This window comes from Pantherophis guttatus, chromosome 2 (genome assembly GCF_059756535.1).
Source record: "Pantherophis guttatus breed Tessera chromosome 2, ASM5975653v1, whole genome shotgun sequence".
Lineage (NCBI taxonomy): Eukaryota > Metazoa > Chordata > Lepidosauria > Squamata > Colubridae > Pantherophis > Pantherophis guttatus.
In genome coordinates, this window is record NC_142064.1 from 188671420 (window position 1) to 188698569 (window position 27150).

General features: G+C 36.0%; 1 protein-coding gene across 4 annotated transcripts in view; it reads right to left on the bottom strand.

Moving 5' to 3' along the window:
* ARHGAP26 (Rho GTPase activating protein 26) overlaps positions 1 to 27150 on the bottom strand; it is a 266010-nt gene that overhangs the window by 47265 nt on the left and 191595 nt on the right. For 3 of the 4 annotated variants that reach the window (XR_009621680.2, XM_034404907.3, XM_034404901.3), the window contains exon 20: positions 25932 to 26088. Coding sequence is in view for 3 of the 4 variants with exons in the window: in XM_034404907.3 (XP_034260798.1) it covers positions 25932 to 26088 (157 nt within the window). In the remaining variant the exon portion in view is untranslated. Of the gene's footprint in view, positions 1 to 6991; positions 7211 to 25931; positions 26089 to 27150 lie in introns of those variants that run through there. The other variant, XM_034404913.3, reaches the window with a different exon arrangement.

Consider the following 27150-nt stretch of genomic DNA (forward strand, 5'->3'; position numbering starts at 1 on the left):
GCACAGTTGGATTTGGGGGCTACTCCCTACTAGCATCCCACAGAATTCAAGACCCCTAGGTATATAAGTTATATATTAAAAGTAATGAAAAAATGAGCCACTACAGTGAAAAAACAATAACAGCAGCAGCAATATGCCTATCTTCTAACTAAGCTTTTAAAGACGGGCTATTTTTGATTGGCTTGTTGTAGTGGGCAGCCATAAGAAATTCAACAAAATAAAATAAAATAAATCCCATTGCTTTAATTCTTTTGATTCAAATGCATGTAAGAAATTTCTTTCTTTCTCTTTAAATCTTGGTTCATTTTTGGTTCATTCAATAACATTACAAGTTCACAGCATTTGGAATATTTCATTGTCACCACATTGTCATATATTATTGTAAGTCCTGTGTTGCTTTTCAAACACAACCTTAGGTCCTGACATTGGCATTAGTAAGAATTTAGCTCCTGGCAGATGACCACATATTGGACTAAATTGGTCTTTCTCCCAGCAGGTCTAACTCCTCAAGTCTTTTTCAGATGAATTTGTCTCCTCCTGATTCATGGCAATACATAAAAATATGTGTTTTTTTCCTTAACCCAAGTATGCATGTTAGAGAAAGAACATATAGTAGAGGCAACCAAGTAGCTTCTCAAAGACATGTATATTCAAACATATCAAAGATGTATTTCTAAGTAGCCTTTGCAGTACTGATAGAGCTAAATATTTAAAGCAAATCACTGTTTTTAAATTAAGGAGGGCCTTAATCTTATCATAGTTCAATGCAGCAGTCTTAGAAGAATTCCATGTAAATTGTGACTCTACTCATGCAGTGAAGGAGTTTTAAAAGCCACCAAACATGCCTTTCAGTATTGCCCATTTTATGCTGAAACTTACGGTGAGCCAATTCCACATCTAATGAAATATCCTGGTCACTCTGAACAGTTCTATTTAAAATCTTTACTCTCAGATTCAAATAACTCTATTTCCTTAAGTGTGGCTAAATCCTGACATGTAGTATGTAAAATGCCCAGCATTGACAAACCTGTTTATCTATCTAGCTAAGCAATATCAATTATGCATTCAACACACTGGATTTTATGCAATGGTCAGTGATCACAATAAAGATTCTATTCTAGCATCTGTATTTCAGTTTGTTTGTTTTTTTAAAAAATGTAATTTGGCTTTCTGTTGAATTTTCTGTGATTTTTTTTTTAGCCATAGCTTTAGATCATATTTTTCATGCCGATTTTCATTTACTGAATTGTGGAAAAGGTTTGATTGGTTTATTATAGACTTGACTGCTAAGGGTAAGAATATTATTAACTTCTTTATTAATCAGTTTACCATGCTCTCCCTCTAAAATATACAACAACACAATTCAGGGACACATTTTACTTTTTGCTTAATTATAGATATTACTTTTCTGAAATATTTCTGCCAGAATGATACAACTTTTTTCACAGGCCCACTAGATATGAAGAAATGTATCTTTTTATTTACATTCCTTCTAGAATTATTGCATTATTTGTATTGGGGCTAAAAGCTTTCTCTGTATTACCTTTTACTTACCATTCTTACATGAAATCCTCTAGGAATATATCTAAATCACTGATTTAGATATATTCTTTGGGCACCAGCTTCGATTTTTTAATGCAAATCTATACCCACACTTCCCATAATGTAAAACTCTATTGCATATATTCTTGAAATCATTCCTTTCAGTTATGAATGATAATTATTAATTTCTAAATCCCTGACCACTTTATCAGATTCATCTTGAAACCACCTTAATCAAGATACCTGATGGCCTACTTCAGATTCTCTTTCTTATTGCATAATAATTTGTTGTTATAAAAACCTCTTACTCTGTATAAACGACATTGTCTCCATAGCTTGAGTAGAATTGTCCTAAATCAGGATGCCAAACTCAGGATGCACCATCAAAAAAGTTACTGTAGTTCTGTCCTTTATCAATAGAAGTAATTTTTCATGACAGGAATATTGCTCTTGTTAGAATAGGAAGCAAGATTAACCAAGAGTAACTAGCAGACTGGCAATGTAGCTATAATGAGATTTCATCTTTTTTTTCTTTTCAAAAATAAAAACAGATCATAGGATTCAGCTACCTCTTGACAAGGTATTTCTCAACAAGGAGCATGCATTTTGGCTTTCGATGAGGAACTTTCCTAACTATACTTGACTGTAATATTTTTCTGCCTGATTGTGTTTTTATGCAAGTGATTTATGTGCTTTCAATCCTAGCCAACCTGACTGCCCTTTTTCTTTCTTTCTTCTCCTTCACATCTGTGAGACAGAACAAGGTCACTGGAAAAAACAACAACAACTTTATAGATCATTTTCCATCTGGCCATTTTCTTGTGGGAGATAGGCATTGCAAGTAGAATGTTGCAGTGCTGAACATTGTGATTGGATCTATTTATAAGTTCTGCATATGTATTATATTCCATGAATTGTTTTTAATCCCACATTAACAGTTTTCTTGATATTTATAGAACCACATACTGTGTAATACATCACAGAAATTATATAAATTGGGTACAAATTATACACAGGTAAAACAATTCAAGTTCTAAAAATGCAATGGAACAATTTTGTAATAATAATACAAGAAACCACCCTGCTTGCAATTGCCAATATGCTTAGGCTGTACCTCAATAATTCTTAAGTCCTTGGTTAGGACTTGAATTATTAAGTTTCCACCAGCCATAGACTGTGAATCTAACTGTACAGTAGATTACCCACACATAATTAATAGTAATAATGCTACATCCGGCTAACCCAGGTCCTTGGGGAGGACTCAGTAGGTGGACAAAAATGCCAAATCCAGTCTAAATGTCTGGCCAACTGTGCAACCAACGGTAACAACAATAGTTCCTCAATGAGATATAAAAGCAGAGTAACAGGTGGGCAAAAGGAACATGTGGGACAATCCTAAGTAAGAATCCTGATCACAAATCAGTGCAAATGCTAATATAGTCTGGCTACAGGGTTTTGATAAGAGCAGATATACGAATCATCCATTTTCAATCATAAAAGTCCCACAATGATCTTCTGTTAGGCTTGAGTTAAAATGCTGATTATTCTACCACCATGTTATCTACCCAAGTTGATGTCTCTAGATATGTTCTTACATATTAATTCTATATATATATATATAGAGAGAGAGAGAATTTTGTATATACATAAATATATAGGAGGAGCTGTGGTGGCACAGTAGTTAGAACGCAATATTACAGGCTAATTCACAGCCCACTGTATGGAGTTCGACCCTGACCAGCTCAAGGTTGACTCAGCCTTCCATCCTTCCGAGGTGGGTAAAATGAGGACCCAGACTGATGGGGGCAATATGCTGACTCTGTAAACCGCTTAGAGAGGGCTAAAAAGCACTGTGAAGTGGTATATAAGTCTAAGTGCTATTGCTATAAAAGCTTTTTAATGTGCAGATTAATCTCATCATTTGTAAGATTATTCTGATAGAGAGTCTTCCGTTTTAACTTGTCTTTTAGTCTGATAAAGCTTTGACTTTTGAATAGAATCTGTATACATGTATGAGAGTAGCTTCAGATAACAGTTATTTCTGAAAGCGGTTGATTTATCAAGGAAACTGCACACTTTATAAAATTAGATACTTTATTTTACCAGTTTGTTGTTTACATGCATTCCAAAATATTTTATAACCTTGATTTTTTTAAACAAAATAGTTTGCTTTTCATTCCTTTTTTTTAATACAGTGAAAGAACTTAGGTTTTATTTTCGCTCCAATTAAATGTTATTTTAATACTGTAGCATATAAAGGAATCTACTATATATTTAAATGAGAAATTCAGAAACATTGAGCTCTACAATTAACACATAATGATTTAAGAAGATGGACTTGATGATTGTATTATATCAACCTGAGATTTGTTTCATTAAAGTATATTTTATAAATAGCAATACTGTAACCACATTTACTTATTCATTTATGCAACATATACATAATATGTATCATAGTTTATTATATACATATCCAATTTTCACAGTCCCGAATATCATTTGTAAAGCATGCTGTGCATTTCACAGTAATGATTCCCCTCACCCCCAAATCCAGGGGTTAGCTTTTAAATTATCAGATCCAGGCTGCAAAAATCCCGATTGACCACTAGGTGTCAGCAAAGTGGTAGAATTATTCTTACTCTGTTACCTGGTGGACATTTGGATTTTTACAACCTGGATCTTTAGCCTATTGCAGTCACATAGGCATTCTCACAACCAGAAGGTTAGGGTTTCCTCAATGAAATAGGTGAGATTTAAGTTAATGTTATGACTAATATTAATATTATGACTGATTTAAATTGCATTGATTCAACTCTAAAAACTAAACATGAATTCCAACAGATTTTCCAGTATTAATTCTTCACTTTCTCATACACTAGGTCCATATTCAGCACCCTTCGGAATAAATTCACAGACAAATGCTTGATATATATCATCATAATGAAGAAAAGAACTTACAACGCAATATATTTAATTTGAGAATCTGAGAGATCATTTCTTAAGGATATGTATTTTCATTTTTATTATAATCAAACACTAAAAGCAACTATCTTCTGCCTGATTCATTAAAAACTAAATAGCAATAAAACTACAACACTTGTGTTATTAATACTGCATCAAAGAATCATAGAATATAAGAATTGGAAAGGATCTTGAAAATCATCCAATCCAGAATCAACTCCTTCAGCATCTTTGCCGGAAGGCAATTGTGTCTCTTTAAGGTTCTGAATTTTCCACTTAAAGAATCCAATACCCCCAAGGTAGCCTGTTGTCAAATAGATCCTATTAAGATTTTTTCTTCATGTCCCATAGGTGCTTTTTTCAAAAGGCAACTGGACTTCGTTTTTCCCTTGAAGACATTTCACTTCTCATCCAGGTTTTGAAGAAGTTTCTTGGATGAGAAGCAAAAAAAAAAAAAAAATTAAGCAGCTTTGGGATAACCATGACCTGGATGACTGAGATCTCCATAGAGATTTTTTCTGGTTATTTGGCACAAATCTACTTTCTTACAATTTAATTTTGTTGTTTCTTGTCCAATCTTCTGGAACGCCTCTAAACAATTCTGCCTATGACAGTCCTTCAGATAACTGAAGGCAGCTATCCTGTCTTCCCATAGTTTTCTCATCTTCAGGCTAAATATACTCAATACTGCCAATCATTTGTTATACTTTTTTCTTTCTGATCCCTCATAATCTTGGTTGCTCTCCTAGTTTGTCATTGTCCTTCTAGAAAGGAGCTGGATGCAATACTCCAAATGCAGTCTGACTAGCCTGAAATGGACAAGAATCATGATCATATATTTTTCATGGTTATGGTCGGTATTCTAGAAATGCCTGTTTTTCAAGAGTTTTCAGATGTATCTTCAACCAATAAGCCATAATCAAATTGTCACTCTTGCCATTTAAGCATCCTGGGTAGAATTCAACCTTGAGAGCTTTTTATCTAAGATTCATAGACATGAGCAGAACAAGATTTAGTACAATCCTCATCTTTGAGGATTGCTCCCTGCACACTAGCTGCTCCACCATTTTAACAATACCCGTAGTTATATTTTTATAAATGAAATCATGTTTCGAAGGGAGAATAAAACAAACCTACCCCGAAGCTATGTATTGGGGGGAGGGGTTTATTATATTATTCCAACCCTCCTCCATTTGTTTGGTTTAGTTTGGCTTTGGTGACATTCAGTGCATCAGTCCCAATTACAATTTTTGTCTGTTATTTTTACCAAAAACACATGTTCTTGAGTTCTTGTTGTATTGCTAATTCTTTTTATTATTATTATTTAAAAGATTAGAATGGACAATGTAAAATATAGAATAGCAGAGTTGGAAGGGACCTTGGAGGTCTTCTAGTCCAACCCCCTGCTCAAACAGGAGACCCTACACCATTCCAGACAAATGGCTGTTCAATCTCTTCTTAAAAACTTCCAGCAATGGATCTCAATTCCTTGACACAATCAAAAAGCTTGGGAACACACTCACATAAAAATCCCAGTCTTAGGTAAAAGCATATAATAAGCAAAGCTGGTAATTATATCCTTAAAAGGTATAGGTTTCTGTATTAAGAGCTTAGTCACAAAGCCTGTCAGGATTTACATCAAAGATGAGGGGATGTGGGAAGCAAACTAAGCTGGCATGGTGACATCTATTCAACTTTTTGTTTGCCTTTCATTCCCATCTTTCAGTAAGAATATATAGACCAGTGGTGAAATCCATTTTTTTTTTACTACCGGTTCTGTGGGCGTGGCTTGGTGGGCGTGGTGTGGCAGGAAAAGGATACTGCAAAATCCCCATTCCCTCCCCACTCCTGGGGGAAGGATACTGCAAAATCTCCATTCCCTCCCCACTCCAGGGGAAGGCCACTGCAAAATCTCCATTCCCACCCCACTCTAGGGCCAGCCAGAGGTGGTATTTGCTGGTTCTCCGAATTACTCAAAATTTCCGCTACCGGTTCTTCAGAACCTGTCAGAACCTGCTGGGTTTCACCCCTGATATAGGCTCAACTAATTTGATGCAAAGATCAGTTTTTAACTTTTCCCTCATTTATTTTTCAGGTGATAGTAGCTAGAATATATCTTTATTGGTGTAGCACCATTTTTGCTGGATGGGCTAGTAAAAATTTAGAGTTCTCTTCCAATATCTCAGGGGGTGTCACAAAGAAGAGGGAGTCAAACTATTCTCCAAAGCACCTTAAGGCAGGAAAAGAAGCAATGGGTGGAAACTAATCAAGGAGAGAAGCAGCTTAGAACTAAGAAGAAATTTCCTGACAGAACAATTAATCAGCGGAACAACTTGCCTCCAGAAGTTGTGAATGCTCCAACACTGGAAATTTTTAAGAAGATATTGGATAACGATTTGTCTGAAGTGGTGTAGGATTTCCTGCCTGAGCAGGGGGTTGGACTAGAAGACCTCTAAGGTCCCTTCCAACTCTGTTATTCTGCTTTCTGTTTTTCTTGACCATGTAAATGGGAAAGTGTACTGTTTTGCATGTTTTTACAGTTCCTCTGAATGTAATGCACTCAACATTTATGGACACAGTACAATTCCTAGGCAGTCCACTTCAAGGGTTGTTGAGCTCAGCATCACTTGTCAACGCTGCCATTTCCCCAGATGTTTGATGTGAAGTAGGTGTATCTCCAGAGGCCTCTGTTGGAGCAGGGGGGACTCTAAATATGAGAACATGGATGAAAAAAAATGGAGCATAACCAGAAAAAAAATAAAATAACCTGCTATAATTCTTAGGCTATTAATAATTTCACAGCTTAGCACTTTTATGTCAATTTTGTCTGCACATCAGCTTCTTCACGATCATAATGCTACCAAATGGAAAGGCTCAAGGGCATATTAATTGATAGTTGGGATCCATTACAACAGCAGAAAAGATTGGTGAGATTACATTACCTCCGTTTGGTGGCAAAGTAGGGCTGCTATAGCTACTGCTAATTTATGAACTTAATTAAGCAGAGGGATCTCCTTTCAGAATGAGACAGGATGTCTTTATGACTTAAGGTTTCTGGTTTTTCTTTTTTCTCTGAACCTTTAGAGAAAATCTACTGCTAATGCAGAAATTTGATCCAATTGTACTACTAGCCTATCTGACAAAGCCAACAGAAGGAAGTTTAGGATAGACACATTTCCTTGATTATGAAGACTGCTTCAAATACATCTATTTATAAATTAGGTTCCCCTGCATAAGAAATATAATAGAACAATCCTCTTGAAATTTAATTTTTGGTGTCAGAAATGAAGGCTCTCAATTTTGCTTTTTCCTTAATAGAAATTTGAAGAAATGTAGCAGTTCAGAAATACAAGAGAGAATCATAGTGAACCAAAAATACAAACTGCAGATTTGTTTGCTGCTATTTACACACACTTGCAAATTAAAAAGATGTGATAAAAGAAGGGGGGAAAAACAACAGTTAAGATGATACACATCTATTTCTAGAGGGAAATGCATTGAAAATGCAGTTCACCACTTTTTTATGCCATTCATTCATTATGCCATTCTTTGAACAAGGCATTATTATGCAGTCATCGCTAAGTAAATTATATGAAGAGAGGGGGAATGAGTCTATGCATTATATTCTCAGGGTTCAATGAAGCTGTATGCTAAAGTATGTATAAGAACATAAGTATGTACAAGTTCTCAGTTAGCTCTCCATAGATGTGAGGACTCTTGTTCATATAGAACAAGACCAGGCATCTGGGGCTAATGTTTTTTGTATTTTTGATGACTCAAAGTTACACTGGCTTGACAGCAATTTATATTTAGAAATTTAATAAAATAAATAAATATTACAATCGAAGATAAAGCAAAAATACTTAAATTCAGTACAAACCACTGAATTGCAATGGACAGAGGAGAAAGTTAGTAACGCCACAAGAATAAGTTGATATATACACAAAATGCATCTTTAAAAAAAAATTGGCTGTATTATGATTTTCTGCCAAAATTGATCTTTTTTATTTTGTTACCCATTGAAAACTATAGCTGTTGATCTGTGGGCTGCTATCAACTGGGCTATTAATAAAGGATGTGTTACTTTAGGCAACTCTATATGAAATATTTGAAATATAGCTTATCACATATTGTAAACTGGGATATATTAAGAAAATAGTTATTAACAATCCAGGGAGAAAATGCCAACTTTACTTTCTAAAGTATTTCTTCACCTATTTATTTATCACTTTTCCTTGGAGTAAATAAAACTCACTGAGACTATTAAGAAACAAGGAGAAGTAACAGTATGCTGATAGATTATGTATGGCTTGGAAAATGATTTTTTTTAAAATTGAAAGACCAAACCCCCCCCCCAAAAAATGTCCAAAAAAGCACTCAATGGGGACTTTGTATGCTCAATAGCTCCAAAATTTGTAATCCTCTTAAAAAGAGAGAAGTGTGGGGGAAGGAAGGAAATATTCTGATAGGCTTTTTGTCTCGACCCTTTTAGTACATATTAGTAGACAGCACTCTTTTTTCATTTCTAAAATTTCTGATTGGTCTTCAATTAACCTTTCCAAAAAAGCAAATAAAATCATCATGTCTGGCTTAAGGTTGACTTTGCAAGGGCTATGTTTACCCTCTTAGAGGTGGGCGGGGGGAGTGATGAAGACTTAACTCAAAGCTGAAACCAAAAGGACTAGAACACATTCTCTCCAGCAAGCAACAGCAAGATAAGCAGGGATTAGCATCAGACAAACAATAAAGCAGAAAACAATACCCTTACTAAGGGAACTATTGAAGAAACCTACAGCCCCATCAACAAAAGCAGGGCAAGCCACAGTACATAAACAGGGAGAAAACCCCACACTCATTAGCAATAATAATGTTACCCACTCAGGACTGAAATCTCTGCAAGCGAACAACAAAGCTCAGAGAGCACCAGGGTTTCCACAGACTCAACTTTCTCGGATCTGAACAAGCCATGGAATGAAATAGAAGGATTTAGCGTTTTTTCAAACTTGGACTGACAAAGACATGCTCATTTAGTATATACTGTAATGGAGATGCAAGGATATTGTTGTTGTTTAAGCTATAAACTTGCTAAAACAACTTTTTTACTGCTTGGTTCACATGAGGATGTGTAGAAAATGCATCATTTCAATAGATGAAGCTTTGTGCACTTTTTCTAGGGCCAAACTTTTTCCAAGAGTAGATATATTACTATTGCTATGCTATAAATTTGCTTGTTGAAGTAAATTAATTTTACAAAACTAATTCTCTATCACTGGTAATGAACGATAGAAGAGAATATTTGTAGCTCAGAGTTGAACTGTGGGGTCCTTAGTGTTCTCTGAGCTTGGTGGTTTTCACTGGTAAGTTGGGCATCATTTTGTGAGTTGACTTGTAAAACCAACATTGAAAGGCAAGCAGAAGCACAAACAAAACATTGAAAAGACAAAGAGTTTCCATAGTTTCCATGCCAAGTTAATAGAAGTAAGAAAAGCCAATGCAACAAGACAACAGTTACATATATTTTGTTCCTAAACCAGAAAATCTACATGAGAAATAATAGTCAAGATACTTTGTTACTGCATTCCTACAAAATACATTAGGATTTTCCCTTTGTCCAAATAGGCTACAAATATTCAGGATCTATTTTTTTAATGAAAACTCCCGCTATTTTTGGTTGATCATTAAGAAGCCTGTTGCACTGAACTCACATTTAGGAACAAAGATGAATTACGAATAGATGTATAACAATAAGGAAAATATTAAAAAGAAAAACTAGGACCAGATGGATTATCAGATTCTTTTTATAAATATTTTGAGGATAAACTTTTATAACCCTTAAAAAAACGATGAAGTCTGTACCACAGGGAGGAAAATTGCCAGAAAATTGCCAGAGGCCAATACTGCATTCATATCTAAAGATGGACAAGATTTGATTTTAACAAGAATCTTATATATTTTTTTTTTGAACCATGAAATAAGTGCTTGGCCTTATTTTCGGGGATGTCTTATTATTTTGGGGCGTGTGGAGCAAGAAGGGGCTCCCCTTGCCATCTTACCTGATTTCTAGCTCTGTCTCCCTAACCCTAACCAGAGGAAATGGCGGGAACCGACTTCGCATGCAATTAAATATTTTCGGGAAGGGGGGCTTATTTTAGCTCAAAAGCCTGATTAGGCTTATTATCAGGGGGTGTCTTATTTTAGGGGAAACAAGATATCATTATTTAATAATAACTATAAGTTCTTCACAATAATTCTAATTGATAGACTGAAAATAATTTTGCAAGATTTATGCATGACGATCAACGTGGATTTTTAAAAAAGTTAATTAAAGAACAATGTAAGAAGTGTCTTGGGCATTTTGGAATATCTGGAGCAACATAATGAAAAACAAGCCACATTGATTTTTCTTAGATGCAGAGAAAGCCTGTGATAATTTGAGCTGGGCTTTCTTGTTCAAGGTTTTGGGAAGTATGCCTTTTGGAACAAAATTGGAATGAATGGGGTTTTTTAAGCCATTCATGAAATGGCTTTACGCTTCATAGGAAGCAGAAATAATTATCAATTCAGATCTAACAAACCCCATGATATACAAAAAGGAATATCGTGTCCATCATCTCCTGTCTTGTTTATTTTGGTTCCAGATGGAAGACAAGATGAGAGGATTGTGAGATTAAAGGTTAAAAAAGGAGGTTAGAAGTAAGAGTTTTTGCAGATGGCTTGGTGTTGGGTCTGGAAGATACCTTGAATGGATATGAAATATTAATAGCCAGATTAGAAGAATATGATGCATTAGCAGGTTTCAAGACTAATAAATAGAAGACAAATATCTTAACAAAAATGTGAAAATAGTAGATTAAACAGAATTGATGAATAGGGATTTATGATTTGAGAAGAAAATAAATATCTGTGTATCACTGATAATTATGAATTGTATATTATTTAAAAATAGATGAGGTTTAAAAAAAATGTTAAGATGGAAGAAATTATAACCATAATCGCTGGAGAGAATTTCTGTTATAAAAATGATTGTCTTGCCTAGAATTACATTTTTGTTTCAGACAATACCTTGTTTCAGACAATACCTGTTTTGACAATTGATGTACCATTAAAACACTAGCAGATATATTTAGATATATCAAAATTTGTGTGATAGGAGAAAAAAAACACAAGTTAAATATAGGATGTTACAAGATGCAAAGGAAAGAAGAAGATCGAGTTACCTGATTTGATATAGTAATTTGCAGCTTGGTGTTCGATTTGGATGAATGAAGAAGAGATTTGTAGTTAGAAGGACATGGCATGAGATTTGGATGGCATGGGTGTTTATGGTACAATAAAGACAAGTTTCATGCAGATTCATTATGTTAAACATGCCATATTGAGAATATGGAATAGGTACAAACCAGTGGTGAAATCTAAAATTTGTTACTGCTGGTTCTGTGGGCGTGGCTTGGTGGTGGTGGGGTAATGTGACTGGGTGGGCATGGCCAATTTTTTTTTTGTACTTTTAAAACCATTTTTTACATGTAAAACCATGTAAAAAAATGCTTTCAAAAGGCTCTGACAATCCCAGCTGAGTTGCCTGATCGTCAGAGGGTTTTTAAAAAACCCTCTGCTGATCAGGCAACTCAGCTGGGATTGTCAGAGCTTGGATCGTCAGAGCCATTTAAAAGAAAAAAAGTTTTTTTCTTTTAAATGGCTCTGACAATCCAAGCTGAATTGCCTGATCGGCAGGCAACTCAGCTGGGATCGTCAGAGCTTGGCTCGTCAGAAAAAGCCTCTGATGATCATGCAGCTCAGCTGGGCATGGGGGGCGGGGGCAGAGATTTTTGCTACCGGTTCTCCGAACTGCCCGCCGCCATCACTACCTACTTGCCCGAGTCGGTCCGAACCGGGAGCATTTCACCCCTGGTACAAACCCAAGTTGTACTGGAAAACTCATTTGTGGATCTCAGCACAAGAAGCATTTTATATGTGAGAAATAATAGGCAAACACAAATGATCAACTTATCATGAAACACTAGAATTCTGTCAAGGGGAATGTAAAATGAAATCAAGAAAGAACTGATTGCAGAGGGATGTAGTTGTTAACCTTCTTTTATTATAAGACCTGGCTCTACCTGATGGCTTGGGGACCCAATGAGGGAGCTTCATACTGAAGGTGGTTGACTAATTAAAATCCACCCCACTTTGTCATGTACGCATGACAATCAGCTGGCCTTTTTGCATGCGGCAGTGCTGGAAACTGGAAGAGCTGGTCTTCCATGCGCATGCACGCCAAAAACCTGTACGCGTAGCTGGCCAGCATGCATGCACATGCCGGAAACCGGAAATTCATTTTTGGGCTCGTGCATGCGCCCTGGGCAGCTCCTCTTCTGGGTTGTGGCGCAGATGAGTGCACGCATGCGTGAAGCACACACACACTCCCTTTTCGGCACTTGGTGCTGAAAAGGTTCGCCATCACTGGTCTAGAATGTATATAGTCACTTCAAATTTATGTAGCAAATGTGAGGAACAGGAAGGGACATTTTATTTCCAACTCCACATGTTTGATGGAACTGTAAAAAAGCTAGAAAATTCTGGATTTAAACATATGCATAACCTGATTCAGAGGATTTTAAAGACTAATATCCAATTAGTCTTTGGCCAGACATTTTTCTTTTGAGATTGATGAATAAACAGTTGGAATGATGATGGAACTTGCTGACATGGCTAAATTGACGTCTTTGATCAGGGAAAAGGCAAATAATTACATTTATTACTGACTGGAAACCCCGTGTAGACTTTTTATGTAAAGAAGGAAAATATAAATTTGTGATTTATGGTTTAGACGATTAAATAGGATAGATTAAAGAAGGAAGGCACTTATGCTGTAACCATAGAGTAAGGGGCAAATTTATAACTGTACTTATAATTTATGTCAAGAAGATTAGAAACTACCCATGTGTAACATTTTTCTTTTTCCCCTCCCTTCCTGCACTTTTAGCTTTCTCTTTGATTTATTTATTTCTTTTTTATACAGTTTGAATTAGTTTTTAATATTCCCCTTTTTAAAAAAATATATTTAATAACAATTATATAATTTTTTTTTGACTTGGTACACAGATCTATGCTCCCTTGCTTCTAATTCCTACTTCAGCAAAATCACTTAATAGAATATATCTTTCAGGCCAAATTCTTTGATTCATCTATTTGACAGAAGAGAGCTGGAGAAAATTAGAAATGAAAACTAAAGCTTAGTGTCCCGCAGATTAATGTTGCATTTCAGTTTTATTCTTTGGTAAACAGGAAAAGATTTTAAAAAATGATGCTCTATTTTCTGTGGTTTGGCTAGCCAGAATGTCTTAAAATAAATAGCCAAGTGAAAGGAAAAAGAAGCACAAATACAGGCCTTAGTTAACCCTTCGAGAGTCTACCCTGAGCTTTAAGAAAGAATATGTCTACTCAAAGAGAATCGAAAGTTAACCATAACAATTAGATTTCATTTGCTATCTTACATTATTTCTCTAACTCCCTCCACAACTTATATTATGTTCTAAACAATAATGTTGCAGTCACAGTTGCATTTGAGATTTTGAATTAGAACATTTCTGCTTGTTTGGGTATTATTATTTATCAGTAATCTTCTGATTACCAACTATTGGATTACAAATACTACGTAGCAACTCTCTTGCTACTATTTGCCTTGCTTGCAATTACTATAGAGATAAAAAAACTCTGAACAGCTTGTAACAATTTAATCACTGGTGAAAAATAGCTTTACCACTGATGTCGCTGTACTCTATTTAGCATTCAATACTTCATTCAGATTTCCTGTGTGTTATATAAGCAACTAAATCATAAAGTAAATGCAATTTTGCCACTCAATTTGACTAGATATGTTTTCTAGATGCTAAGTATTCATACCCTTCTTGTAAATAAATGAAAGTGCAGTAAGTGTTCCGTTTGATATTTTGTATCATTATTTCTAACTGCCTAGAGTTCTTAAGGAGCTGAGCAGGCCTCAGAAATATAATAAATAAATAAAATACTGAAGTTGTAATTATTTTCAGGCAAAATGATGACTATGCTACAACTGCAAGGCAAGAAATGAAGTGGCTGGAAAGCAGGTCTGTGAAGAAGTCTGCCTTCAAACATCTCCCTGAAATATACCACATGGAAATACAAGGAGGCACTTGACTCCTCATAGCCATCTCTCTCAGTGAAACATTAATGAAGAGACTAAACAGGAGTAGAATGACAAGTCTGATGTTCTTCCATAGATATTTGGCCCAAGGAGCTAAAACAAAACAGAACCTTTTGTACTGCAGAGAGGAAATTAAGGCGAAAAAAACTATTTATTTTCCTTTTTGACTTCATGATAATGGGAGTGGTTAAAGAAAAACAAAGTCAAATATTAAGAACTTCCTGATTTATCCTTTACTTGCCTCGTTATCTCAGGAGTGAAATAAGGGCAAAGGCAAACCAACAGAAATGGTGGAAATTGCAGCCATCATAGTATTAGGAATAATTAATTAATCAATGGTTTTGTGTATATTTGCTACTACAAATTGGTCCCAAGATGAGTGAGGATTGTAAAACCCAGAATTCTCATCAGGCCTGGCTATCACTTTTGAAAATTTCCAAACTGGACAGAAGAATCGATTAATAATATACGATCACAGATTAATAGTCAAGGTAGCTAATTTAACCAAAATAATACTAAAATATTCATCATTGTTTTTGCTGCAAACTTATTAATCGTCAAAGCACATATTGTCAATGGTAAAGCAGATTAAGATTAAGTCACTCACTCACACACACACACACAATTCCAACTAATAAGCATTAAATTTATTAGTTTGCAGATGTCTTGAGAAATTAAAAGTCTTCATTTTCTGGAAGGCCAGAAATGGACTGAGGAAATGTCTACAGGAAAAGAATTTTCTAGTTTAGAAACACTTAGCATAGAAGAATAGCCACATTTAATCACTTAACTCAAGTTTACACTGCTCTGATGCACCTGAGTTCCATAAAATAATTAATAATACCAATAATTTGTTTTATAGCTTCCTCTGAAAATGTTGGGTTTTTCGTAAGGGCCTAGGTGGATTGTAACCTGAGCATGTGCAGACCTTTGTGCATGCTGTGTTCCTATACTAGTTGTCAAGGCAACTATTCTGATTTGCCCTGAGGTGAAAATGTCCAGCAATTTGAGAAGTTATTTACGTATTAAAACAATATTAAACAGATCTACAGGCAAATAAATTTACCTAGAGCATCAGCTAACCCTGCAATGTATCTTAAGATTTAAGATCATAGCAATTCATAAAATTTGCTTATTTATCTAACTGAAAAGTATAATAACCAAAATTATACTGATCAATCTCGTGCTCTCCTGGCTTAACAATTTTGTAACTATTTCCTAAAGAGAAACATGCAAAATTGCATCCAATGAAATGAAGTAGAAGTCTGCTATTATTTTATGTAAAAACATAAAAGAAAAAGTCATAATCCATAAGATAATCACATTTTAAAACTGTTATTCAAAAAACAGCTTCTGAAGATAAAAAGATATACAGTAGTGGCCAAAATTGTGGAAACCTTTTGGGAAAAGTGTATTTTCTAAAACTAGCTAATAACACCACTTTTCTTTGGAGTAGTACCATAAAATTATATATCAATGGAAAGATAATTTAATCAAGAATGTAATGCAATAACTTTTATGAAATATTTGCTGTTACAATAGCAGTTACAATATAAAGAAGAAAAGTGAAACACAGAAAAAATGAGATATATAAAAATTATTGCGTCAGTTAATACTTAGTTGGGTAACCTTTAGCATGAATTATGGCCTTAAAATTTCTTCCCATGGAGTGAACCAAGTCTTTTAGTTTTGCAGCTGTTATAATGTGAAACCAAGATTGAATGATTGCTTCTATTAACTGGGTTTTATTGCTGGGTCACTTCTGACTAACATGTTTCTGTAGTAGGCTCCATAGATTTTCAATTGGGTTAAGGTCTGGGCTATTCCCAGGCCATTCCAGCAGTGGAATATGATTATCTTGAAACTCCCCCCCCCCCAAAAAAAGTGGTGTTATTTGCCATCAAACCTTAAAAATACACTTTCCCCAAAAGGTTTCCACAATTTTGGCCACTACTGTATAATCAGGAGCAGAATGCTATAAATGAACTAGACTGGCAATAATATATCTGAACAAACTATGGTAGATTATATCTGAAGTGTATTGAGTTACCACAATGGTTCAATGAAAGTGTAGTTCAGAACATAATTCATGGCTCAGTACCTTTAAAATTATCCATCATTTCAGAAAGATTAAACTGACAAAGCACTTACAACTCAAGTTCTGTGTTTGCTATTACAGTATAAACCTAAAGAAAGTTCTATCTAGTATAATTTACGATGTTTAAAAAGGAAAGTTTCTTACTGTGAATAATTGTTATCTATGATTCCTGTAGGATGCTATAGAACAGTTGGTAAAGCTCTTAATTTATATATTCCATATTTACGCACCATTCAAAAGAGACAAAAAAAGAGAAAAAACTAAGAAGGAAGCAAAACAAGACTGGAACGCATTCTCTCCAGTAGCCACTACTCAGATAAGCAGGGATTAACACCAGACAAATAATCAATTCTCCAATCAAGGAGCTCCCAAGGAGAAAAGCATACCCTCATGTATATAAACAGGGAGCAAACCCCACACTCAGTAATGAGAGTAAGGAAACATCTGCAAGGAAACAGGAAACAGCCAAGCTACAGAGCACCAAGGACTTCACAAAGTTCTCAATATTTTGGACAACAGGTTGATATCCTGGTCATCTCCAGGAAACAACTCTGATCAGACTGATGAACAAAGGCAATCCTACTATCACAGATCTTCTAAAGACGAGGAATCTTTTTAAAATAAAGCAGTCAACTTTTTTGTAGGCTCAAATATCACTTACAATCTCAGGGTTTAATGTAGTGTTTATTTTTCAACTTTGAATATGCCATTAATGTCAGCAAACAGTTGATATCAAATGAACTATCAAAGCCTTTCGAAAAGGAAAAAATGGATATAAATATGGAATCAAAAAAACCAGTAGGGCTCTTCAAGACATGACCCATTCATGGTTGTATATATAAATCATCATCTCTCCGAACAAACACCTGATCAGAGCTATAGGAAACAAAGCATTTTGGAGAGTATCACAAGAGTCTTAATTGTTTATGCAAGTTGGGGATGCATTAACCTAGGAATTCTTGAATCACACGAAGAGACAAATAGTCCACTACAGAATAAATACTATCCAGAAATTACAAAGAAAAGGAATTCATTTTAAGGAATATATCTCTCATTTGTATATTTTTGAAGGGTATCTGAGACCTTTCAAAACATTAAAAAAAAGTATCACAATCAAAAGTTGGGTTTATCAACATTAGCAAACTTTCAGTACATAGAACATTTCTGTAGGAAAATCAATCTTACTGGACAATCATATTTCTTTCTTTCATGGCACATAATCTAAAAATACTGCTGTGGATGCTGATATCCTGAGATAATACAGAATTATTCTAGAGAGGAGATCACTTACAGGGTATGATAAATCAAAAAGATAATTTTACTTGAGCACTTGGAGATAAGAAAAAAGACTGTTAGCATTGCCCCTGACAAAAAAGAAAAAAACTGGATCTGAACTGATGCTGGGTAAACAGAATTAGACCTCTAAACATTCAGTTTATGACAGAATATCTCCTGACATTGCATAGATATTGGGGTAAAAAAGAAAAAGGCTGCTTCTTAGAAGAATGCTACTTCCTGGATCAATATTTAAGAGAACCTTATTGTCATAAAAAACTGAACAGCTAGAAATAACTCTGCTTTTTGTCTGGTTGGTTTTATGCTCATTAGAGCTTCACACTGACACATGTTAAGTGACCCAGATCTAACACTCAAAAAGAGAAACAGAGCTTTAAAAAAATCTGTTAAAGTATTAGATAGAAAAATGAAAATTTGGCAACACAGTCCCTCTTGCAAAGTTACCCATCTCAATAAGGATGGCTAGCAAGGGAACTTTTTTCCTTACATCCTAAATTGCGATCAAACTCTACTTTCAGGCTTCTTTAAAGCAATGTATCCTGAACAAAAGCCCAAATACCCTGCAAGTTACATGAACATTTATTATAGATTGCTGGTCGATTCAATTTGGGATGGGAGCAGAATAGTCAAGATCTTATCAGAATAACTGATTTGACACAGCCCCATGCTATCAACAGAAATAGCTCCAGTTAAATAAGTATGATGACTCTTGAGTAAGTGAATCTCTATGTGTTAGAGCTCTTATAGTAAAATAGATAGACTTGCAAGTCCACAAAACCAAGAATTACAGGGAGAGGACAGAAATGCCTCTACCATCAACCCCTTAAATTATATAAGAGAATGGGCCAAGATCCTTTTAGATGCCCCAAGCTTTGATTCCCTCCCCCCCCCCCACAATCACAATTAGGTGAGGCAGTTATATATCAGCCAAATATTTCTCAATCCTTTCTTCGCAATTAACAAGACTGTTATTATAAATATGGTTAGAAATGTTTCTCATTGTCAGGTGTTCTCTGAATTAAAATAAACTCACTTCATGGCAATATCAAGTCAAATTTTATGATTCTTTGAATACTATTGTATAGTAGAACCTTAGGGACATTCAATAGCTTATCTTTATTAATAGAGAGAAGTAAGACTCAAAGGGATCTGAAGTTTCAAAGACTAGTTCTTAATAACAGTCAAAATATTCAGGTCTGAAGTGCCTGAAGAACAAAGCACGCATTGTATTTGTGATTTCTTAATAGGTTGTTGAATATAAAATCCAATGCTTTTCTGGTTTGCCTGAAATGTTTTGTGCCAAAAAAAAAAGCAGAATAAGCAGAATAAGATTTTAGCATGTATTCCATGTAAACTTTTCACTTCCCCAAGTTTACCTTTGCTTCAGGTATTTGTTTTGTGGCCTTGGCAAAAGTATCAAGACTGCATTGCATGTAGAAGATATCCTGCATAGTATACCTATGCATTTTTCAGTCAACACATATACATATGAGCACAGAGTGAATCATTAAACCTTAAGATCTGGAACTACTAACTCTGTGACACTTTTACGCCTAAAATTTAATCACAATGGCCCTTGGAATTTCTTTTTCTGCCTCTGGGGTAAATTCAAAAGCCCGGATCGCAATTGTTTCTATTGCCACCAGATAAATGTTGATCAACATATGAAAGGGCCCTTTTCCTTTCACCAGGTAGATCATTCAACCTTCCTTACTGTGATAAAATCATTCAAAGGAACAGCATATACCTTAATCACCTCCTGGTTACCACTTCAGCACCTCTTACAGGGACAGAGCATTGGTGTACTTGTGACTAGCAAGGCTAAAAAATGAGAAGAATTACTGGCTGACAGGCTGCCTATAGAACCTTCTTAGATGACTCTGCATCTTTTCTCATATTTAATCTCAGTGAAGCAACACTGTGAGAAGACTGGCAGAGCTCTGTGCTTATCAAGAAGTCTGGATTGATTTTCAAAACACTTCAGAGATGCATCCCTGAATGTCCTACAGTGTAGAATGGAGGTGCTACTCAGCCTTTCCATTTTCCTCTTTAAATAAGTATTGGAGGAAACTTCCATTTATTTCTCATGTAGTTACAGTAGACCTGCTTTTTAAGTTAAAGTTAAAGTTGTCCTTCAAGTGAAAGTTAAAGTTGTCCTTTCTCCTTGCCATTGTGCACCCTGGGAATTTCAAATCTATGAGAGGTTTTTTCGTGTGTGTGTGTCTCAAAAATGGGATGGGTCAAATAGAAGAATTCAGAATAAACTGCATCCTGCTGAGCTTTTAAATCAAACTGAAAAGCCCTCTTCCTAAAAAGACTACTGAAAAGATTCAGTAGTCTTACACTTGTATAGCAGTTTGATATGCCTGTTATATCTGGCTCAGAGATTTGTTCTCCCAGTGACTATTCCTAACTCTTTCTCTACCACTCCAAACCGAGACCTTGTTAAGTTCAAAGGGACAGAAACCTATTGAATCAACACTAAGTGGAGGCAGCTCTGTCCCTTGGAGAGATTCAGTACAATTTGACCTTGCCTGTCATCCAGAGCAAGAGGCTAATTATGAAATACATAAGAGAAGAAAAAGGGTTATGACTCCTTAATGAATTTTGGTGGTTTATAAAAACTTTAGATTCTAGTGATACAGTAAATTCCAGCACCGCTTCAAAAGCTCTCTATTATTGTAGCTTCAAAAGCTGTCTATCATTGTAATGTTATGGTATCAACTCAGTGTCTCTTTCTCAGTAGTTTTATATAATATATTGGGCTTACATTTTTTTCAAAAATTAATCCTGATAGCAGAAAGACATTCTGCTTAAGTGTATGTGTGTGTGTGTGTATGTGTCCTTGTCCGCATGCGCTAAATATATAGACAGGTTTCAGCACGTCTTCTTGGAATACCATAGCATTTGTGGGTTGATTAAATAGAACTTCAGAAATACTTTGGAGTACAGAGGTTCCAGTCTCACTATCAGAACAAGATGTGTGTGTGTGTGTGTGTGTGTGTGTGTGTGTGTGTGTATACATACATACATACATACATACATACATACATACACATATATATATATATATATGATGACACTTCTAGGTTATCAAGTATTTGGAGACCTGCACTGAGGGAAACTCGAGTTTTAACATCAGAAGATAGGCAGAGATACCAACAGGCAACTAGTGGTGTTATAATGCCTGCAAGAATCCTTTCCTCTTTACAGATGATAGCTAGCAATAGGGAGAGAGAAAGAACCGAACGAGAAGATATGTTGAGATCTCAACAGGCAACCAGTGGTGCTGTGATACCTACTAGAATTCTTACCTCTTTGCAGTTGACAGTTAGTAATAGGGAAAGCTGGGCCGTTAACACGCAGTCAGGCTGCAGCTAGGATAATGAAGCAGGACCCACAACTTCTAAACTGATAGTAAAGGCCAGAAGATGACAAGGTAGAGAGCTTGTTGAAACGTTGCCAAACCTTTAAAGTGTTGGTTAGGATTTTAGCCAGAGTTTTAAAAGACCTTACAAAGTGTTTTGTTGGGATTTTGGAGGATTTTGAGCTGAGATCTTAGCCAGAATTTTAAGCATTTTAACTAACAGACTTTTAAATGACGTGGGAAAACACCCGAGATTTTAACTTTTTACATACACACATCCACGAAAACTTGAGAAGAGTTATATCTATCTATCTATCTATCTATCTATCTATCTATCTATCTATCTATCTATCTATATACATACATATACATATACATAAACATATACATATACATACACACACATACCCCGTGTTTCCTCGAAAGTAAGACCCTGTCTTATATTTTTTTGAACTCTGAAATAAGCGCTTCGCCTTATTGCCATGCGCTCAAAAGCCTGATTGGGCTTATTATCAGGGGATGTCTTATTTTGGGGGGAAAACAGGGTATATATATATATATATATATATATATATATATATATATATATATATATCAGTATAGATTTATGTAATTAAATTAACATAACAGGGAAGTTGTCTCCAAAAGGAAAACTTTTTTTTTAAAAAAAAATCAACTCTTCATTTACGATCTTAGAAAACAAAAACAAACAATCCGCCCCTCTATTGGCATGATTAATCCATAATGTGTCATTCAATTTTCCCATTCTCAAATTAGCAGTGCTTAAAAGGATGTTGAAACTGCAATCAACCTTTAAAATAGATTCATCTAATATTCTGCCACCATCAGAGCATTTTGACCTTCTGGGACACTTTATTACAGATTATTTTTAAATTCCATTTTTATTTAAACTTTCAAACACGGAGGTAAAGCTAACCCAAACTGATGGACAGTAAGAAAGAAAAGAAAGAAGTCCAAGAAAAGTAAAACAAAGTGAAAGAAAAATGGAAAAGAGAGGGAAGCAACACAAAGTGGCTTCTTCACAGCAGTTATAATTACATTTTGACCTCTCCCTCTAAAGTTATATCATATTATTATTCTTTCTATAATCTATCTTGTATAGTCATCAAAATAGTAAGTCACATTCCTTTTTCTCATTTGTATGCAAAAAGTTCATAAGAGACTTCCAATCAGTAATAAATGTAGATAATTTCTTTTCTGTAAACAAAAAGTGTTAAGTCCTCACTATTACGACGTCCGCCAAAACCTCCCTTGTTGCTGCCCTGCTCTGATTGGGTTAGACGCAAGCAGGCAGCCAGCGGGAAAATGCTACGCTCTTATTGGTTATCGCCGATCTGACAGTCTCTTAAGCAGCTGTCAGATGGCAACAAGTTGACATTCACCTGGCGCGCGTGTTGTTGTGGTTTTGCCTCAGTTACTGTTGTTTCAATAAAGTGTTGAGTTCATCAGCCGAGCCTCCTCGTTATTGCCGAGTTCTCCAAATAGAACATTGGCGACGAAGATGGGATCGCTCTGAGGCTACGGCTATTATTGTTAACATTGACTAGTGACGACCTCCCTGGGTCCCTCAGGCACGAGCGGCAAGGCTGCCCACACCGCGGCAAGTTCCGAAGATCAGTGACATGTCTACCTTCCTGCCGGCGTTTGCCCCGTTCATTCCGGCGTCGGAGACATGGGACGCTTACCTCGAGCGTTTTGAATGTTTCCTGCAGGCTAACGACCTGACTGACCTATCCAGCGCCCGGAAAAGGTGCTACTTCCTCAGTTCCTGTGGTAGTGAGATCTTTGGAACTGCCAGGGCTCTGGCAGCTCCTCAACAAGTGTTTGACGTGCCTTGGGACTGTTAGAAAGATTGAGGAACCACTATGCCCCAACTCCCTCACGTATTGCACGGCGGCACGCATTTTGGCAGCGATCTCAGAAAGAGGAGGAATCAATTAATGATTACATGGCTTCCTTACGTTCAGCCGCCCTCCATTGCGAATTCCGCAACATGGACGAGATGTTGCTAGACCAACTGGTCTGTGGCGTTAAGTACTTAACAAAAAGAATATATTTATCTATTTCAGCAAAATTGTCAACTTCACCAACTAATCATCCATAGTGGTAGTGTTGAATATTTCCATCTCTCTGCATATACTTCCTGATGTCAAGAAGTCATCCTGGAAAAAAGAAACTTTTCCAATATAACTGAGCTCATATTGAAACTTTTCCAATATGACTGAACTTATATAATTGAAAGGTTATTTTCCAAAACTCAGCAACATAAGGGATTTTTAACAAGTATAACTGATAGTTAATAGGGTACCTATAACCTATTTCACATGTAGCTTGCATTTACATATCCATCTTATCTTCCACTCTTTCTCCCTGCCTCACCTCAGTTTAATTTGCATTAATTTAGCCACTTCATCTCTGTGACAAAGTGTCAAAAATTTGCTTTTTAATAATAATAAAAAAAAAGGTAGCATGGTGGTATGGCTTCTATTAATTTTTGGCTGCCGCAGATTAATATGGCTGTCTCCCTACGTTATATTGTTTCTATGTTTCTCTGAGTTCAGTATGAGCTTAGAAATATTCCCTACATAATATAGGAAAAGTCAAATTATCTCTTTATTTTAAATAAGATAATAGAATCTATTAAAGAGATTTCCAATAGTTAAAATAAGCAAGGATAATGACAGGCATATTGGAGAATACAACTCCCACCTCAGAAATTTTTCTTCAGTATTTTAAAACTGAGCTAATAATAAAACGGATATAGATGAAAATTGGCTAATTTCATTGTTTTGGTAATATTCCTGATGCTTTCAAATAGAGTAGTTATTTCACTGATTTAGGATTTTTTTTTCAATTTTCCTCCTGAAAACAAAAATTCTTAGCACCACAACAAAAAGGACATAGTCTATAAGCAATCTTTTATCTCAGCATTTAGGGACTGAACCTGCCTCTCGAATAGCTAGATGCATTAAAACACTGCTTTATTACTAAATGAAATATAAAATTAGTCATCCCACTGTTTCCACAGGAAATGAAATTCTCCATTTAATAAGGATTTATTTTTGGCATATTTGAAAAATAATGTAATAGCTTTTTCAATAGCTAAGGACAAGAGATTCCTTTTTTGAGCCAACAGCATTTTTTTTTAGTTGTAAAACTTCTACTGGCAAATACAAGAGATAGGACCTACAATTAAGATGTCAAACCTTGCTGACTCCACTTTAAAACTGTTTCATTGCCAGAAACAAATCAGCCACTATTAGAAGAACTGAAAACGGAGAGGCTACTTTGCTAATTGGAATGTGTTAGAGTTGTGACTGAACAATGAGTAAACCTACAAAAATGCTTTTCTAGGATCTCAAGTTCTCAATAGACTAAACACTTATGTGAGTAAAGGCAACATCAGGGTAGCTTTATGCTTATGACAGTTCTAAAAGTAGCTGGTTACAGTGTAGACACTGGCATGTTTTCCCCAAAATAAGACATCCCCTGATAATAAGCCCAATTGGGCTTTTGAGCACATGACAATAAGGCCAAGCGCTTATTTCAGGGTTCAAAAAAAATATAAGACAGGGTCTTATTTTCGGGGAAACACGGTACTTCCTTTACTGGTAAGCACACTGAATTCCAATATTTCAACATTACGGAATATGCATGGCTGCTACCAAAAACATCAGCTGTTACCTTTCATATCTCCCTTTCTGGAGAATGTCAACCTACACAAAACATCTGTCATTCTCTCTTGAGTTTCCCTATTCCTAGCTTAACTAGCAGTCAGTGGCTGGGGGTGGGAAACTCACAGTGCAGTGATATTACACAAATATGTTCCGCAACACAGATCTTAGAACAGCAGTTTTTGATCTGGTTTTGTAACACTTAACCACTGTGATAATCTTGAATGGATTCTACTTGCCAAAGAGAAATAAAGGTGGAATAGATAAAATTCAAATGTTACCCAGACATAACAGAGCTTAGAAAAAGAAAATGTTTCGATTCAACAACAATTTGTAAGAACAGTTCCTAATACCCCAGACTGATCTGCTAAGCCTAAGATTTATGATTAAATCATTGCATTGCAGAATTATCAATTCACAAACAGCAGAAAGACTGGCAGACATTCAGTTGGTAAACAGCTATGCCAAAAGCACTTTCCTAAATAGAGACTTCCTCAACTTCTAAGAGCAAATGAAACTAAACAATGCCCCTACATAATTTGCATTAAGTACAAGACATAAGCACAAATCAGCAAGCAGCAGCATAAAAATGTTTTTGGGAAAGGACCCAAAGGTTAAACATTTGCCCAAATAGTAATTTTTTTATATCCCTCATTACATAGCCGGGAGTTAATTTTACATGATATTATTGAAACAAGAGCCTAGTGGGGAATAGCATCTGTTTTCAATCGTGAAATGTGAAAATCGGTGGATAAGAACTGCTGGTACGTTCATCAGGGGTATACTTACAGTGAATTTGGCCGGTTGGGTTTGATAACTTCTGCATTAGATTCAGTTGAGTTCTTGTTAGGCTGAACAGCATTACTGGACTGGAGCAAACTGTTGATGTTTGATGATGATATGACCGATTCTAGGCTGGAGTTAATTATACTGTTTCTGTTTTCCTCTGAAAAATAGACCAAATTGAACTGATGCTGTGACATGATTTTTATGAAGATTTTTTTTTTAAAGAGAGAACATTGGAATTTCTGAAAACACACACACACACACACACACACACACACACGTGTGTGTGTGTGTGTGTGTGTTTGTGTGTGTGTAGGTCTTTGGTTATTCGGGTTTTCTCCTGCGTAAAATTGGAGGTTTCTTGGCAACGTTTCGATGAAGTCTCATTCGTCATCTTCAGGCTGGTGTTTTCGGCTTTGTGCTTCTAGGAGCAATGTGTGATCGCAGCTGTTTCTTCCTTTTAACTGCCAGCGGGGGTGTGAACTGATTGGGTGGGAACTTGGCTGTGTTCTGATTGGGTGGAGGTGTGTTCTGATTGGATGGGGGTTGGCTGTGCTCTGATTGGATGGGTGTGTGTTCTGTTTAGGTGGGGGCTTGGTTGTGCTCGGGTTAGTCTGAGTAGCAGGGGGATTTGAGCTGGTGAGCTGCGTTGCTGTTGTTTGGCTTTGTGTTCGTGGCCGTGCTACCTCTTCATGGTGGGTGTCAGTCTGCTTCATGTATGGATTGGAGGGGTTTAAAGGGGCTAATGATGCAGCTGTGGTCTGGCTTCTGGTCCACGATCGTGCCTCATCCTCAGTGTGGGTTTGAGTCTGCTTTCTGCATGGATGTGTGGTGGTTACATCCTGTGTGGCTCTCGTGAGTGTGGGTCTGGTGTCATTCTTTGTGTTAGGGACTCGTTTGTCAATAAGGGCGGGTTTCCAAATGGCTGGTAGGCGGGAGGTATCATCTCATTTATTCATGCTGTGTGGACGTTTTTCTATCTCGATGGCTTCTCTGATTATTCTGTTGTTAAAGTGTTCGGTTTTGACGATAGTTCTGGTCTTTTTAAAGTCAATATCATATCCTGTGGCTTTGAGGTGTTGGACCAGGGAAGAAGTTGGTTCCTCTTTTTTGACTGAGTTCTTGTGTTCTTCAATGCGTGCATTTATTCTTCTGTTGGTCTTTCTGATGTATATGGTGGGGCAGGCAGTGCATGGGATTTCATATACTCCTTGATTTTCTA